This window comes from Denticeps clupeoides, chromosome 1 (genome assembly GCF_900700375.1).
Source record: "Denticeps clupeoides chromosome 1, fDenClu1.1, whole genome shotgun sequence".
Taxonomy (NCBI): Eukaryota; Metazoa; Chordata; class Actinopteri; order Clupeiformes; family Denticipitidae; genus Denticeps; species Denticeps clupeoides.
In genome coordinates, this window is record NC_041707.1 from 2,928,555 (window position 1) to 2,945,390 (window position 16,836).

Sequence of the window (16,836 nt, forward strand, 5' to 3'; positions counted from 1 at the left end):
GATGTTGCTGTTGGTCAAGGAAAAAGAGTGGAGAAGGGGAAGAAGGCAAGATGATTGGAGTTTGGCTAGTGGAAGGTTGAAGTCAACAAGGAGAGTCAATAAAGGTCCCAAGTGACCCTGGAGGGCGATATATGACAATGAGAAGGATTTTTACCGGAGAAGAAACTGAGACTGCAGTTTTCCTAGGAGTGTGGGAGAACGTGTAGGCAGAAGAGAGGCCAGCAGGTGTAGCTGTATTCTGAGGGGATATCCAGTTCTATGTTAGCGTCAGGAAGTCTAGGTAGTGGAGAGTGGTGAGGCCAGAGATGAAGTCAGCTTCTTTAACAGCAGATTGACAGTTCCAGAGCCCACCTACCACACCTGTTTGAGAAGTAGATGGCAGGGTGGGGTAGATGGGGTTGTTGGTAACTGAGCCTCTGCAGAGTAAGAGATAGTTACTGGAATAGGTTTCAGACACATTGTTGCTGTGAAGTTAAAGGCTAAATGGAAAAATGTGACATGTGGATTAAAGGGGATCATCTCAGCGAGGTGGCGAACATGGGGAGAAGAGCTTCCACCCACAGTGCATCACGGCCTATGGAGTCCAACAGCAACCCGAGAAATGAAAACCGGTTTATGTTGAGGGGCGTCGTGTGTATGTGTGTGTGTGTGTGTGTGTGTGTGTGAGAGAAACCAACTTCCTCTTCTATTCAAGATTCTCGGCGCTTCCGTGTCGCTTCATTGTGAGAGACGAGCAAGCAGGGGTCAGATGGTTTTACCAGGTACGACACACAAGAATCAGTGTGTGGGTATAAATTCTGGTTTTGGATGATGCTGTGTGTGTGTTTCAGGTGGAAGTGAGTCTGGTTCTGTATGATTGTGTGTGTGTGTGTTTCAGGTGGAAGTGAGTCTGGTTCTGGTTCTGGATGATGGTGTGTGTGTGTGTGTTTCAGGTGGAAGTGAGTCCGGTTCTGGTTCTGGATGATGGTGTGTGTGTGTTTCAGGTGGAAGTGAGTCTGGTTCTGTATGATGGTGAGTGTGTGTTTCAGGTGGAAGTGAGTCTGGTTCTGGTTCTGGATGATGGTGTGTGTGTGTGTTTCAGGTGGAAGTGAGTCTGGTTCTGGTTCTGGATGATGGTGTGTGTGTGTGTGTTTCAGGTGGAAGTGAGTCTGGTTCTGTATGATGGTGTGTGTGTTTCAGGTGGAAGTGAGTCCGGTTCTGGTTCTGGATGATGGTGTGTGTGTGTGTGTGTTTCAGGTGGAAGTGAGTCTGGTTCTGGTTCTGGATGATGGTGTGTGTGTGTTTCAGGTGGAAGTGAGTCCGGTTCTGGTTCTGGATGATGGTGTGTGTGTGTTTCAGGTGGAAGTGAGTCCGGTTCTGGATGATGGTGTGTGTGTGTTTCAGGTGGAAGTGAGTCCGGTTCTGGTTCTGGATGATGGTGTGTGTGTGTTTCAGGTGGAAGTGAGTCCGGTTCTGGATGATGGTGTGTGTGTGTTTCAGGTGGAAGTGAGTCCGGTTCTGGTTCTGGATGATGGTGTGTGTGTGTTTCAGGTGGAAGTGAGTCCGGTTCCGGTTCAGGATGAGGTTTACCGGTGCTCTGAAGCTGCGTATTGGCGAGGCTCTTGACCTGCGGCGCTCCGGCGTTGCCCTCCGACTCGCCTTCAATAAGAGCAGCCAAACGCTGCTGGACCCGTACCTGGTGGTCAAGGTGGACGAGTACCAGGTGGGTCAGACCCTCACCAAGCAGAAGACGTGCGCGCCCACCTACAACGAGCACTTCAGCGTGAGCGTGAGCGGCGGCGCGCAGCTCGAACTGGCTGTGTTCCACGACGCACCCATTGGATACGACGAGTTTGTGGCAAACCGAACCATCCGCTTCCAGGACCTGATGAAAGGCACAAGCTGTGAGGAGAACTTCGAGGGCTGGGTGAGTGTGTGTGTGTGTGTGTGTGTGTGTGTGTGTGTGCGTGTGTGCGCTCTGGAGTCCTGTTTCCTCTGTGGTTGTTAATGTTGGTTCTAGGGGCTTCTGATCTTGGACGCTGGTTCTGTGCTTTTGTTTTGTGGACAGCTGCTGATGTTCCCACACTTGGTATGAAGCTGCAGCTGAGGTAGTGTCACTCTGTGGGGGCCGTGGGGGCCGTGGTGGCCTAGCGGTTAAGGAAGCGGCCCAGTAATCAGAAGGTTGCCTGTTCGAATCCCAATTCGCCAAGGTGCCACTGAGCAAAGCACCTTCCCCACACACTGCTCCCCGGGCGCCTGTCATGGTGCCCACTGCTCACTCAGGGTGATGGTTAAATGCAGAGGACAAATTTCACTGTGTGCTGAGCTGCTGTGTATCTCAAGTGACATTCACTTCACTGTTTCTGAAGAATGATGTAAGGAATGTTGTTCATGGTAAAGTAACAGCAGAACCTAGTACATGAACTTAGTCATGATGACTAGAGGAGGTGCGATGTGTGAGATGAAACATCTTATTAGTGTTCTTCTTCTGCGTTGTGTAATATTTTTTTCCGTTTCTCAAACTGCAAATGATGAGCTGACACCAAGAGATTTGCTGCACCACATGTATTCTGTACAAAAGCAAGGTCGCGTCAGAATATCGCGTCACATTGCGTCTTTCTGCACCTCTCTCTACAATGTACAGTATTAAGAACATAAAAAAAATCACAAAATAACACATACAAAATATTCCTAATATGTACATAATTTATAATAAAAAAAGAAAGAACTTTTTGTACACCAACCCCACGCACCTCTCTCAACTGAACCGGGTCTCCAACCCACTAATCCAAGGGCACGGCCGTATACAAACAACTGTCGGGGGGGATCAAAGTTTTATAACCCACATAACTTTTTACAATAACCATAAATTGAACAAACAAAAATACAGCAACATATTTGACATGACCAGAAACATTAACACACTTCGACATTCTACAATTAATGAAACACCTGGATTGTCACTATAATTCCCTCACCCACACCAGAATACACCTAACCAAAATAAAAGTCTTTAGAAAATAAGAATATAAAAGACACAAAGCACACCTTTACATTTACATTTACGGCATTTGGCAGACGCCCTTATCCAGAGCGACTTACAACATGCTTTCAAGTTACCATTGATGAAGAGATCAATTCCGGTTCACTAGGACCCCAACTATGAATACATCTATTTTATTCACTCTGTTGTAGATTCTGTACACAAAGTTCGACAACAAGAAAATTACAATTTAATCTAAATATTCTTTAAAGAGGAAGGTCTTGAGCTGTCGTTTGAAGGTGCTCAGTGACTGAGCTGTTCTGACCTCGAGGGGAAGTTCATTCCACCACCGAGGGGCCAAGACGGAGAAGAGTCTAGATGAGCGTCTTCCTTTTATCTTCAGAGATGGAGGGACCAGGCGAGCAGTACTGGAGGCTCGGAGTATACGAGGTGCAGTGCGAGGAGTAATAAGGGCTGTGAGGTAGGATGGTGCTACTCCATGTTTGGCTTTGTAGGCCAGCATCAGTATTTTGAACCTGATGCGTGCAGCTACTGGGAGCCAGTGGAGGGAACGTAGCAGAGGGGCGGTGTGGAGAACTTGGGAAGGTTGCAGATCAGTCGTGCTGCTGCATTTTGTATGAGTTGAAGAGGTCGGATGGTACATAGTGGTAGACCAGCTAGAAGGGAGTTACAGTAGTCCAGTCGTGAGATTACTAAGGACTGGACCAGTAGTTGGGTGGCCTGTAGTTGGGTGACTGGACCAGTAGTTGGGTTGACAGATAAGGGCGGATTCGTCTGATATTGTAGAGAAGGAATCTACATGAGCGGGAAAGATTGCTGATGTGAGTTGAGAAGGAGAGTTGGTTGTCTATTGTTACGCCAAGGTTGCGGGCTGTTGCAGAAGGAGAGAGCTGCGAGTTGTCCAGGTAAATAGCAAGATCCTGATGTGGTGAAGAATCTGCTGGAATGAATATTAGTTCAGTTTTGGTGGGATTGAGTTGGAGGTGAAGGGCTGCCATCCAAGACGAGATGTCGGTTAGACATGCAGAGATTTTGGAAGCAGCATGTAGATCAGAGGGAGGAAAGGAGAAGAGGAGTTGTGTGTCTTTATAGAAATATACTTATAAATCTATCGTAACCGTATCACTCCAGCACATCAGCACTGCTGCTTCAGCACTCAAACCACCAACCAGCAGCTCTTCTGAGCAAGTCACACCAGACTGGACTTTACAACATATCTTCAATATCAACCCATTATTCATATATCTCCTGCTGAAATGCAGGTTCCTCTGCTGGACCATGCTGGACCATGCTGGACCACAGAGCAATGGACAAAATGTGACTTGTGTGTTATACCAGGAGGCACGATGGGAATAGTCAGTGTGACACTGACAAACTGAGAAACCTTGGGTGCTGATGTTATGGGTGACCAATTCTACAGTATTCCCTGATGCCAGTAAGGAGAATGCCCATTCAAGAATGAAAAAGTTTTTGGGATTGGGCAGACACTGCTCCCCGGGCGCCTGTCATGGCTGCCCACTGCTCACTAAGGGTGGTGGTTAAATAGAGAGGACACATTTCATTGTGTCACCATGTGCTGTGCTGCAGTGTATCACAATGACAATCACTTCAGTTTCACAACCGACAGGACACGAAGGACCTGTGACTGGCAGCTTGCTACGAGATACCACAGCAGATACCTTCAGAGGTCCTCTGGAGTCAGGGTCGATGGGCCAGCAAATGGAGCACCTGCTCAGTGATAGGCAGGCTTTTACAGTTTTGGTGGTGGTCATGCCTGTCAGTGGGAAAACTGCGTTGGCGGGTAATGCAGCAGTTTAACAGAATAAAAGCTGTATGTGGTGGTGACAGCAGACATCTGGGGCAAGTTCACTCCAGGGACCTCAAAGGTGCCTCTTTGAAGGGTAAAGGTATAGTTTTATCTATACCTTTTACCTATTGTTTTTTTGTGCCTGTTTTCATTTTAGTCGAGTCTTTGTGTCACCTCCAGACTCATTTTATTCCTCAAGTTTCAGTTGACTAAAAGTCTTAGCATTTTAGTCTAATTTTAGTCAGAATTATCCATGACTATTTTAGTCTAGTTTTAGTCAATGAAAATTTAATGTTAGCCCTGGTTCTCCTGAATGTGTTTTGGGGCTGAGCAGATGTTCATCATGGAGCATCATGGTGATAGTGGTGATGGAGGGATAAGGTTGGATGGGTAGAAATCTCTCTTGTTGCCATGCTCTGGATGGGCCCTTTGCTGCTTTATTGTATGTTTATTAAAGTACTTGATACTGAAGGGTGGAGGATGGAGGGGTGGTTCTGTTATCACTTTGTGTGTATGTGTATGTGAGTTTGAAGCTGATGTTTAAATCTCATTAATATATATTTTATGTATACACTGACATACACTGTACAGTGAACTTTTATTTTATTATAGTGTCTGTGCTATTGTTTTTTGCTGCTCTTATCATGTACTGTCCACTTCCTGCTGTGACAATGTAAATTTCCCACTTTTGGGACGAATAAAGGATCATCTTATCTCTCTTATCTTACCTTATCTTCTAACACCTCTTCATGAGGCTGGACCACACAGATGGCTAATGCCCCCGCATTACCCAGGTCGCACTGCACCGTCATAGAATTTCCACCTGATCTGTTTTGTGCTTCCATCTACTCGCTCACACACTCAGACCCACGCTGAGACTCGTGGTTACACACACTCAAACACTCTTGGTCAGGCATGCTAGGTCCCTCGGTCATGTACACCGTCCTCCATTTAATGTTCTGCTGCTTGCTGACTGGTGGAGCCACCAGTTCCTGTGATCAACATTCGCGCTGATCAGCACTGCACTTATTTACACCATCACAGCAACTGCAGCTGGGTTGTGGTCACGCTGTGTGTGTGTGTGTGTGTGTGTGTGTGTGTGTGTGTGTGTGTGTGTGTGTGTGTGTGTGTGTGTGTGTGTGTGTTAAATTCTCATTTCTGCTTTTCTCTGCTGGATTTTTCGTACACACACACACACTTACACACTCACTCAATTTTTTGCATTATGATTGTGTGTTGAGGACAAACTGAATGGAGGGATCAAATTCGGTCAAGGCCCTAAACGTTGTGTCATCATTCCTGAAGCAGGTCACTTCAGTTCCACTCATTTACTCAGAACCACTTAGTCCTACTCAGGGTGGCAGCTGCTGGAGCCCATCCCAGAACACGCACACACACACACACACACACCATTTAATCCACCTGGTGCATAGGCCAAGTACAAGCTGTTTGCATCCAGCTCAGTTCATTTCTGTCCCAGAATGGTCTTCATGACTCTTATCGATCTAAACTCAAAGCTGCCTGCATCTCAAGCTGAATCGAAGGAAAACCAACCTTCTGAACAAGGCACTAAGTGTACTAACCCCAAACCCTTCAAAGAAAGAATTAAGACAGCGTTACAATATACTTTACAGTAAGTTACAAAAAAGGAAGATCTGATATTCTCCACTCACACTTGCAGCAGTACACGGTGATTCAGATATACGTCCCAAAGTACATCATCCCAATCGGACTGGTTCTTACTACCTCAGATACCCGTCCAGACCCTGGTCATTTCTAAACTGGACCACTGCAACCCTCTACTGGCTGCACAACCTCTTCAGGTGGTCCAGAAAAGTTAGAACACAGTACGCCACTGTTCAAAAAGCTGCACCGGCTTCCAGTGGCTGCAAAACGACCTGCTCCTTCCGAAAACTTTATTCATCCCGGAGCTACAAGAACGAAATAAAACAAAACATTATCAAATAAAATATGTGTCTGGAATACAATACGATACTCCTCTCAAACGTTCTGGCTCTTGAGTGGTGGAACCCTGTGGTGGAACCTGTTGTCATTAGAAACCCTTCCCATCTTACATTATTGCCATTTATCAGACGCCCTTATCCAGAGCACCTTACAGGGACAGTCCCCCCCCTGGAGACACTCAGGGTTTAAGTGTCTTGCTCAGGGACACAATGGTAGTAAGTGGGGTTTGAACCTGGGACTTTGTCTTTCCTGTACTTTTGTTTGATTTAATGCAAGGTTAAAAGGTACATATGTAGGGTATAAAACTTGGCTGATCATCTCTGTTAAACAGCTATGAAGATCAGATATGGACTACAAAGCACCGATGTTTGTCGCACTGGACAAAAGTGTCTGCTAAATGCCGGAAATGTAAAATGGGGGTGTCAGGCCACATCGCTGACAGCTGGTCCTGCATCACACCATTTCTGTTTTTACTGTCCTCTATTTTTTACATTTCAGGAGATTCACCACGGTGTAGACTAGATGTTGGTTTCTTGGTTCTTTTCCGCTTTATCTGTTATTCCACCTGTTTGTTACCTGTTCTGTTGTTTGGTTCAAATTTGTGGTTCTTTGTGTATTTGTCGCTTTGTCAGGTGAAGTGTTCATTCGTGACTGTTGAGTGTTAAAGATGCTCTGAACACACAGTCTTGTGCGTGTGTGTCTGCTCAGGTCGACTTGGAACCGGAGGGCAAGATCTACATTCAGATTACACTCTCAGGGACATTTTCTGATGGTGAGTCAGTACAATAAGCACATCAATGCACATTCACGTTTCACGTTCACATAACAAGATATGATACAAATATGAAGGAAGTTCATCTTCTGCACATCAGACATAATTACGTACCAACAAAAAGGGACTGGTGGCTTGTACGTTTATAGTGCAAACATTTAATTTTCATTATGATATAAATACAACCATGCATTACTATGATCATGCATGACTACTCAGGTGGTTTATTTCAGTCCACGCACACACACACAATCTGTGCTAAAACCATAGAAGACATTTTCCACCTTTTATCTTCTGCAGATCGCATGTTGGTTCACTTACGTTGTGTATCTCTGTATGCAGTAAAATAAACCCACAGCTCTGCTGACTGTTGCAAAGTACACACACACACACACACACACACACACACTCACACAGGCTGAACATGTGGTTTGTGCTTCTCTCTCTGCTCACACATGTTAGTGAGGTAGTTTGTTCCGAGGGGGACGTTACTGAAGGAAGCCTGAGCCCATTGGTTGCCTGCGTTTGGATTTGAGTTTGAAGATGTTTGTTTTTGGTGAAGCATTTTGACACTGAATGTTGTGGCTGTTTTGTGTGTGTGTGTGTGTGTGTGTGTGTGTGTGTGTGTGTGTGTGTGTGTGTGTGTGTGTGTGTGTGTGTGTGTGTGTGTAGAGGATGCAGGTGGCATTGTGCGTAAGGAGTTGACGCGACTGCGTCAAGGGGCCGTTCGCCGTCGGGTTCACCAGGTCAACGGACACAAGTTCATGTCCACGTTTCTACGGCAACCAACCTTCTGCTTCCATTGCAAAGACTTCATATGGTAAACGTCAACCAACTTGTTGGTAGTTCGTGGTTCTGACACCATTACTGTCATCAGAACAGGGTAAAGTGTCTGCAGAAGTTAGACCACTACATTTAGATTCAAGATTGAAAATTGGTTTATTGTATACCGTATACCATGTATTGTAATGATGTTTCACACAGACCCCCCATAGTGCAGTCATAAAAGAACAATATATATGTATACACACGCTAAACTAGACTATACTAACTAAAACTAAAGCTTAAATACTGTACAGGTTATGCTCTTTAGGAGAAAAGTAGAACTTTTCTGTACAATGAACAGGTCGAACAGGACATAACTGGACAACATCATGTAGGATGCTTGCTTGTACATGGATATGTTGGCAGACATTTATTAATAATAAGACATTTATTAATAATAAAAAAAATCCTCTTGTTAACACAAGTGAGCGTGTTGATCAGCACAAGACTGGAGATCATTCTGTCATGCTGATCGAGATAGAATAGCAGACTGGATTCTTTGCTTGAAATGCTTGAAATCATTGTTCTTCCTCTGGTAACCATGGTCACCTTGGTTACAATTGGGGGCAGTGGTGGCCCAGTGCTTAAGGAAGCGGCCCCGTATTCAGAAGGTTGCCGGTTCGAATCCTGATCCTCCAAGGTGCCACTGAGCAAAGTACCGTCCCCAGACATTGCTCCCCGGGCGCCTGTCATGGCTGCCCACTGCTCACTAAGGGTGATGGTTATAAGCAAAGGACACATTTCATTGTGTCACTGTGTGCTGTGCTGCAGTGTCTCACAATGACAATCACTTCACTTTCACATTCACTTACTTGCACTAAACAGAACATTTATCGAATTATCGATGCACAGTGAGGCGAAGACTTTTGGAGGTTGGCCTTGTGTCAAGAAAGGCAGCAAAGAAGCCACTTCTCTCCAAGAAAAACATCAAGGAAGACTGATATTCTGCAAAAAGTACAAAGATTGGACTGCTGAGGACTGGGGTAAAGACATTTTCTCAGATGAAGCCCCTTTCCGATTGTTTGGGGCTTCTGGAAAAATGTCCTGTCTCATGTCAACAGTAAAGCATCCTGAGACCATTCATGTGTGGGGCTGCTTCTCATCCAAGGGAGTGGGCTCACTCACAAGTTTAACCAAGAACATAGCCATGAATACAGAATACAGGTACCAAAACATCCTCTGACAGCAACTTCTCCCAACCGTCCAGGTACATGATTGAGCTCGGTGCCATCAGGCCAAAGTGAGAACTAAGTGGCTCGGGGAACACAACATTGAAATTTTGGGTTTATGGGCAGGAAACTCTCTGGAATTTAATCCAACTGAAAACTTTGTGGACAAACAAAAAGCCACAGATTCTGACAAACTGATTATGAAGGGATGGGTCGCCATTGGTCAGGATTTGGCCCAGAAGTTTATTGAAAGCATGGCAGGACGTCTTGAGAAAAAAGGGCCAACGCTGCAAATATTGACTCTTTGCATAAACTTGATGTAATTGTCAATAAAAGCCTTTAAAACTTATAAAATGTAATTATACTTCAATACACCACAGAATCAACTGACAAAAAGATGTAAAAACAATGAAGCAGCAAAGTATATGAAAACTGTACATATACTAGCAATATGATAGATATGCAATAAAATATACAATAAACAGTAAAAAGCAATGGAAAACAAGTGTGTTTTAAAGTAAACTTTATTGTCATCTTATACAGTCCAATATAGAAATAGGCATATTTACATGGGGTAGACGCTGATGCTGACCTAATTTTTTTAATGTAGAGTTTATTTATGAGACTTTCATACCAATAAGTATTAATAGGCATTACTTTGGAAGGATTAAGCATTATAGAAAAAAAAATCCCAACCCCACCCACAAACGAGAACTCAAAAGGAGAGACTTCGGTAATAATAACAGACCAAACATATGTTATACATTTACGGTGGACCAGAAAGGCATCCAATAAGAGTGGATAGTGGTTGGAAAAGGAAATTTCCTGAATCTCTAGGTCATGTGATAATACAATGGTCTTACGAGCAAGGAAACTGCTGCAAAAAGCGTTTTAGCGGATTGTACCAGACTAGCAGGGAGGATGCCCAGTTGTGTGAAATGCATTCTGGGATATTTGCTGAATTCCATACCAATGCATTAATATGTCTTTGGGTCTGAACATCTCTGCTGTTCTCTTGTAGGGGTCTTTGGAAACAGGGCTACCAGTGCCAAGGTGAGTGTGTGTGCGTGTGTGTGTGTGTGTGACATTCCTGTCTAGTGTCAGAAACATGAACAAAGTGCGGAGAGGAAATATGGCAGATTGACCAGGCTTTATATAAAAAAATATGTATCCCACAACCTCAACATGGGTCACACTAGACCCCAGCAACTGGACGTTCTTGGTCACCAGTCGCCATGGCGACATCAGTCTCTCACTCTGTGTTTGTGTGTGTTTCAGTGTGTACCTGTGTGGTTCATAAGCGATGCCACCAGCTTGTTGTGACTGTATGTCCACGCATGAAGAAGCCAGCAAAGGAAGAGGTAACACACACACACACACACATTTAAAATGGCCCAGGTTTATAGGCACAAATAGAACACACACTGGTCGAATCCCCTGACTCAGTGATTGGTTCGCTCTTCCTGTAGACAACCAATCAGGGCTTCAGTATCAACGTTCCTCACAAGTTCAGCGTCCACAACTACAAGTTTCCCACGTTCTGTGACCACTGTGGTTCTCTTCTGTATGGGATTTTTCGACAGGGTCTGCACTGCAAGAGTGAGTCTGATTGTGTTTTGTGTGTGTGTGTGAGAAATTCTCTAATGTAATCTTCCTGCTTTTGTTAACATTCATATTGACCATGAATTTTTAAAACTAATTTTCGTGTGTCTGCCTGCAGTGTGTAAGATGAACGTTCATATCCGCTGTCAAGGAAATGTCGCCCCCAACTGTGGGGTCAACAATGTGGAGCTGGCCAATAAACTGGCAGAGATGGGACTGCAGGCAGGGAACGTCTCCAGGCGTCCTTCACTGGTACACACACACACACACACACACACACACACACAGACTCAACCAGTCAGAAAGCTTTGGGTCATTGCAATTGGTGCATTAAAAGGAAATCAAATGCTGAGTTTGTTAAAACAAGTCTGATTATTAGAAAATATATCATTATATCAAGAAAATATATCATTATAAATATATCAAGATTATTTATGTATTTCCATGTATTGTACACACACACACACACACACACCTTCACATTCAGACATGCGGACATGTTGACTTTGTTTATGTTGTGTGTGTGCAGGCCGTGGGTGAAGACAGGACACACGCGCGCAGTTGTAGCGCCAGGACAGAAGCGCCTGAGCAACAGAGCGGCAGGAAGTTGGGAATCAGTGACTTCACTTTCATGCAGGTTTTGGGAAAGGGGAGTTTTGGCAAGGTGTGTGTGCTGTCAATAGCTGAGTCAATAGCTTTTGGACTAAAGATTTCATGTCCAAAATAAATAAAATTGATGTCCTGTAGGTTCCTGAAGGTGTGTGTGTGTGTGTGTGTGTGTGTGTGTGTAGGTGATGCTTGCGCGGTTGAACAGTGTTGACCTGGTGTTTGCGGTGAAGGTGCTGAAGAAGGATGTGATTCTGCAGGATGATGATGTCGAGTGCACCATGACGGAGAAGCATGTTTTATCCCTCGCCTGCTCCCATCCTTTCCTCACACAGCTGTACTGCTGCTTCCAGACACAGGTACCCTGACACACACACACACACACACACACACAATCCTGCAGAATAACTGCAAGCTGGCCAGGCCCTGATGCAGCAAACAGTTCCAAATCATGGTGCTTCCTCCGCCACACTTCACGCTTACTGTCATGCTTCACAAATAGTTCTATCTTGGCCCAATCAGCCCACAAAATGTTTAGCCAGAACCGTTGTGGAGTGCTGATGTTCCATTTCTCAACTTGATTGTAGACTCAGTTCAAATCTCCGGCGGTCGCTCTCGGACGTTTCTTTACACCATTGTTCTCTGGGGGTCATTTTGACTGGGTGCCCACTTTTTTGTTAGGGTAGCCATGAGTCTCCATTTGAAGATATAGGAGACTTCTGAATTTTTTTCTTTCTTCCAAGGTCCATGTAAATCAACCATTTTTGATCGTAGATCCTCTCTTCTTGCAAGACTCACAAAAGTGGATTCTTCTAGTGTGGAGCAAACACCTCACTCTAGTTTTTGAGGCCGGAAACTCACCTTTTCCACTAGCAATATGAGTTGTTCATGGTTCTCGGTTTTGTTTTTAATTGTTTTTTTGTCATATTATATTTGTCCGTTTGATCAGATCACATTTTGACAAATTGCAGAAAAAAAAAAGTTCAAAACACAAACACATATTAGGCTGGGATCGTGCTGTCATCTGTTTACTCGGTGGCTCCATGGATATCGAGTGTGTGTGTGTGTGTCTGTGTGTGCGCGCTTCCTTGCTGTCTCAGGCACACCTGTTCTTTGTGATGGAGTTCGTCAACGGTGGAGATCTCATGTTCCACATCCAGAAGGCACGGAAGTTCGACGAGGACCGCGCTCGGTTCTACACAGCCGAGATCACGTCAGCGCTGATCTTCCTGCACAGCCAGGGCATTTTATACAGGTGAGACGCATCGTGTGGAGGGAGGAGTCCAAACCAGAGGAACATTTTCGGTAAAATCTCCACGCGCTACTGACCGCACTCGCCACACTTCACCCCGTAGGTTCTGGTCTGGGGCCGTAGGTCAGGGTCTGAAATAGTCATATGGTCTCTAGGAACCTTGACCAAGGTTGAGTTTGAGCCGCTGGTGTATGTTTAATGGCGTCATGATTTTGAGGCTTTACACACATTCTGTGAATGTACATCTTACAGGGACCTGAAGCTGGATAATGTTCTGTTGGATAAAGATGGTCATTGTAAACTGGCTGATTTCGGCATGTGTAAGGAGAACATGTTGGATGGCATCACCACTGCAACCTTTTGTGGAACCCCTGATTACATTGCACCAGAGGTAAGGTGTGTGTGTGTGTGTGTGTGTTGGCTGATGTTTATGGAGGCGATAAAGTGGAACCTGAAGAGAGGAGGACACAACAGATTAAATATCATGCACAGAAATAACTTTAACCCAATTTTGCAGGCGGAGGGAAGTGGCTTTTATTCCCGTTCCGTGTCACATGACTCTTTGTAGACCTGAAATGTGGAGACTAAACACCCCACCACATGAAATCCAGCTGTGCTCCAGCCTCAACCCACCCAGCACATGTGTACGTGTGTGTAGATCCTGCAGGAGATGCCTTACACCGCGTCCGTTGATTGGTGGGCTCTGGGCGTGCTGCTCTATGAGATGTTGTGCGGCCACGCCCCATTTGAAGCGGAGAATGAGGATGACCTGTTTGAAGCCATCCTGACTGAGGAGGTGGTGTATGCACCGTGGCTTAGCAGCAGTGCTGTCGACATCCTGAAAGCTGTGAGTTACAGTACTGTGCACAAACACCCACCAGGCAAAACAAAAGTACCGTTATTGATTGAATATTGATTTACATACAGAGTTTATTGAACAATTTCCTTCTTTTAATGACACAATGATGTGATGTGTGTAGAGAAAGAGACTCTGAGCTGCAATGCACCCAGTTCTTCTAACAAAGCACTACATATCAGTTCTGGTGCACTAGGACCTCCATCTATGAATACAACCATTTTATTCGCTCGGTTATTCTTGCATGAGTCAGACTATAAGGAAGTTACAAGCTAGTCTAAGTATTCTCTAAAAAGGAAAGTGGTAAGATGCTGTTTGAAAATACTCGTACCTTGAGAGATGGAGGGACCAGGCGAGCAGTACTGGAGGCTCGGAGTATACGAGGTGCAGTGTGAGGTGTAATAAGGGCTGTGAGGTAGGATGGTGCTACTCCATGTTTGGCTTTGTAGGCCAGCATCAGTATTTTGAACCTGATGCGTGCAGCTACTGGGAGCCGGTGGAGGGAACGTAGCAGAGGGGCGGTGTGGAGAACTTGGGAAGGTTGAAGATCAGTCGTGCTGCTGCATTTTGTAGTAGTTGTAGAGGTCGGATGGTACATAGATGTAGACCAGCTAGAAGGGAGTTGCAGTAGTCCAGTCGTGAGATTACTAAGGACTGAACCAGTAGTTGGGTGGCCTGGGTTGAGAGATAAGGGCGGATTCGTCTGATATTGTAGAGAAGGAATCTACATGAGCGGGAAAGATTGCTGATGTGAGTCGAGAAGGAGAGTTGGTTGTCTTGTTACTCCAAGGTTGCGTGCAGGTACAAAAGGAGAGATCTGTGAGATGTTCAAGTAGATAGCAAGATCCTGATATCAACATTATTAGAACTTTCTCTTTTTAATCATTCTTATATAAAGTGCTTTACACTTTTAATTAGTCCTGAGCTATTACTACTGACGTCTCCTGCTTCCTCCTCCCAGTTCCTGACAAAGAACCCAGCGCGGCGGCTGGGTTGCGTGGCAGCGGACGGCGGTGAGGAGAGCATCGTGAGGCAGGCCTTCTTCAACAGTGTTGACTGGGACAAGCTGAAAAGGAGGGAGGTGGAGCCGCCATTTAGACCCAGAATCGTGAGTCTTCTCCCCACCAGGGTCATCTTGACCGAACAAGGACCGTTAGAATAACCACAGCTGATGAACCCACGCAGCTCCAAACAACAGAGAGGTGGAGTGAGTGAGTGTGTGTGTGTGTGTGTGTGTGTGTTTGCGTAGAAGCAAAGCCACTAGTAATGTGCAGAACAAATATTTAAATTCTTCAGTGGTTATTCAATACTTGGTGGCCCTCACATTCTCCGACATTCCGACCTGCCAAGGTTACCCCTCTCCCAGAGCTTCCAGGAGACTTGGGGTGACTTGGAACATTTATCAGACTCTATGGAGGACTATGAGTTCCAAAGTAAAACACATAAATACATCAATAATAAAATGTCATAAATAATTTAAATTAGGAAGTTAAGACATTTCTTGGTGCCGGTCCCGGGCCTGGATGAATGGGGAGGGTTGTGTTCCGACGTGAAACTGGTGACTGTGCAGACATCCAGACCAGTTGACCCACCGTGGCGACCAGGAGCAGTCGAAGGGGGAAGAAGAATGAATCCAATGTGACGAGTTATACGTGCTGAACCTGTGAAAGTGATTAGTTGTCACGTGATGACCCACCTCCCTCTTGTTCAGCTTGTGTGCTGTGGATTGTGTGCTGGATATGTAGGAATTTACTGAATTCACCACTTTCTGAGCGGTGTGTTGAACGGTAGCACCATTTTGGAAAGGACTGACAGATTCATTTGATTGATTTAATGTTTTTACATTTCACTTCATATTGAATTAATGAATGATGTTTCAGAATCAGAAAACTTTATTAATCCCGAATGAAATTGTATTTTAATGTATTTTAAAATAGGAAGTTAAGACATAATTAAAATATTTCTTGGTGCTGGTCCCAAGCCTGGATAAATGGGTTGCTTAAAGGAAATTATTTAAAATTCACACTTTAAATAATTAATGACACATTTTAGTATTTAATTGTCAATTTAATTTTGCCGCTCATAGCTCTGAATAGTGTGGTGCCATCATTTTTCTGTTGTTATGAGCAGGGTTTACTCTGCCTTTTATTTCACATGACCAGAGGGTCACCTGAACGTAGATCCTGTTCTTCATTCTCCTTCACTGCTGTATTCTTCCAGAAAACTCCAGAGGACGTGAATAATTTTGACCCCGATTTCACCTCGGAGGACCCGGTCCTGACGCCGCTGGAGGACGGCCTCATCCCGCCAGCCAATCAGGACGAGTTCCGCCATTTCTCTTTCACCTCAGAGGAGCTGCTGAAGAACTTTGAACTGGTGGAGCTTGAGAACAATCCCCCTCAACCAGAGTTCAGCAGTCATTGATGAACTTTGACCTGATTTGTGTAACCAAAGTGTAACTTTGTGTAACCAAAGTTAAAAACCTGTTCAGTTTTTTATTAGACATTGTGTGTTTGGATTTTTTCTATAAAAGCTTTGATGAACTTTTATTTGAACCAGCTGTTGTCTGTATGTGGGTGAATGCGTGCGTCACATGACCCACTCTTCATTCAACCATCATTGGTATACAGAAATGACACATGGGCACGTAGCATTCTGGGTTATTTTTATCTGGTCCAACCAATTGCCAGCCAGCATAAAGCCACCTGGGCTGACCAAGGTGGGGCCTGGGCATGGCACCTGCCTCCCATCAGCACCTGGGCCTTCACCAATCCAGAGATGTTGGGGGATGGTTGAGGGGGAGGGGCTACGTGCCATTGACGACTGCATCTCTCCTAAGGCCATGTGGGCTGTAATGTCAAATCACCATGACGACGGGGTCAGAAAGGTCAGGATGGATCAATAGACGTCCCCTGAGAAGATTCAGATGATCCTGGACCTGCAGCTCTGCTCTCTTTTTAACATTCACGCCCAGGTTTTCTCTCCTTCAGATGACTTGA

At 45.0% G+C, this 16,836-nt stretch overlaps 1 protein-coding gene across 2 annotated transcripts; it reads left to right on the forward strand.

The window, feature by feature from the left end:
• The first annotated feature begins 714 nt into the window (after positions 1–714).
• Positions 715–16,386, forward strand: prkcha (protein kinase C, eta, a). Of its 2 annotated transcripts, none has more exons than XM_028970324.1 (15): positions 715–761; positions 1,531–1,906; positions 7,464–7,527; positions 8,200–8,347; positions 10,543–10,574; positions 10,800–10,882; positions 10,991–11,120; positions 11,242–11,375; positions 11,653–11,787; positions 11,915–12,088; positions 12,830–12,984; positions 13,234–13,372; positions 13,640–13,828; positions 14,799–14,945; positions 16,058–16,386. In XM_028970324.1, the coding sequence occupies exons 2-15, from the start codon at positions 1,559–1,561 to the stop codon at positions 16,259–16,261; spliced, it is 2,082 nt and encodes a 693-aa protein (XP_028826157.1). In that variant the 5' UTR covers positions 715–761; positions 1,531–1,558; the 3' UTR covers positions 16,262–16,386. The 2 variants fall into 2 exon arrangements, with proteins under 2 accessions (XP_028826157.1, XP_028826166.1); XM_028970333.1 differs by having other exon boundaries at positions 731–784.
• Positions 16,387–16,836: the final 450 nt, after the last annotated feature.

Excerpts from the sequence above, each read along its gene's own strand:
- prkcha (XM_028970324.1), top strand. The coding sequence starts at position 1,559 with ATGAGGTTTACCGGTGCTCTGAAGCTGCGTATTGGCGAGGCTCTTGAC. Across the intron at positions 8,348-10,542 it reads CATTGCAAAGACTTCATATG|GGGTCTTTGGAAACAGGGCT; the intron begins GTAAACGTCAAC and ends GTTCTCTTGTAG. Across the intron at positions 11,788-11,914 it reads GAAAGGGGAGTTTTGGCAAG|GTGATGCTTGCGCGGTTGAA; the intron begins GTGTGTGTGCTG and ends GTGTGTGTGTAG.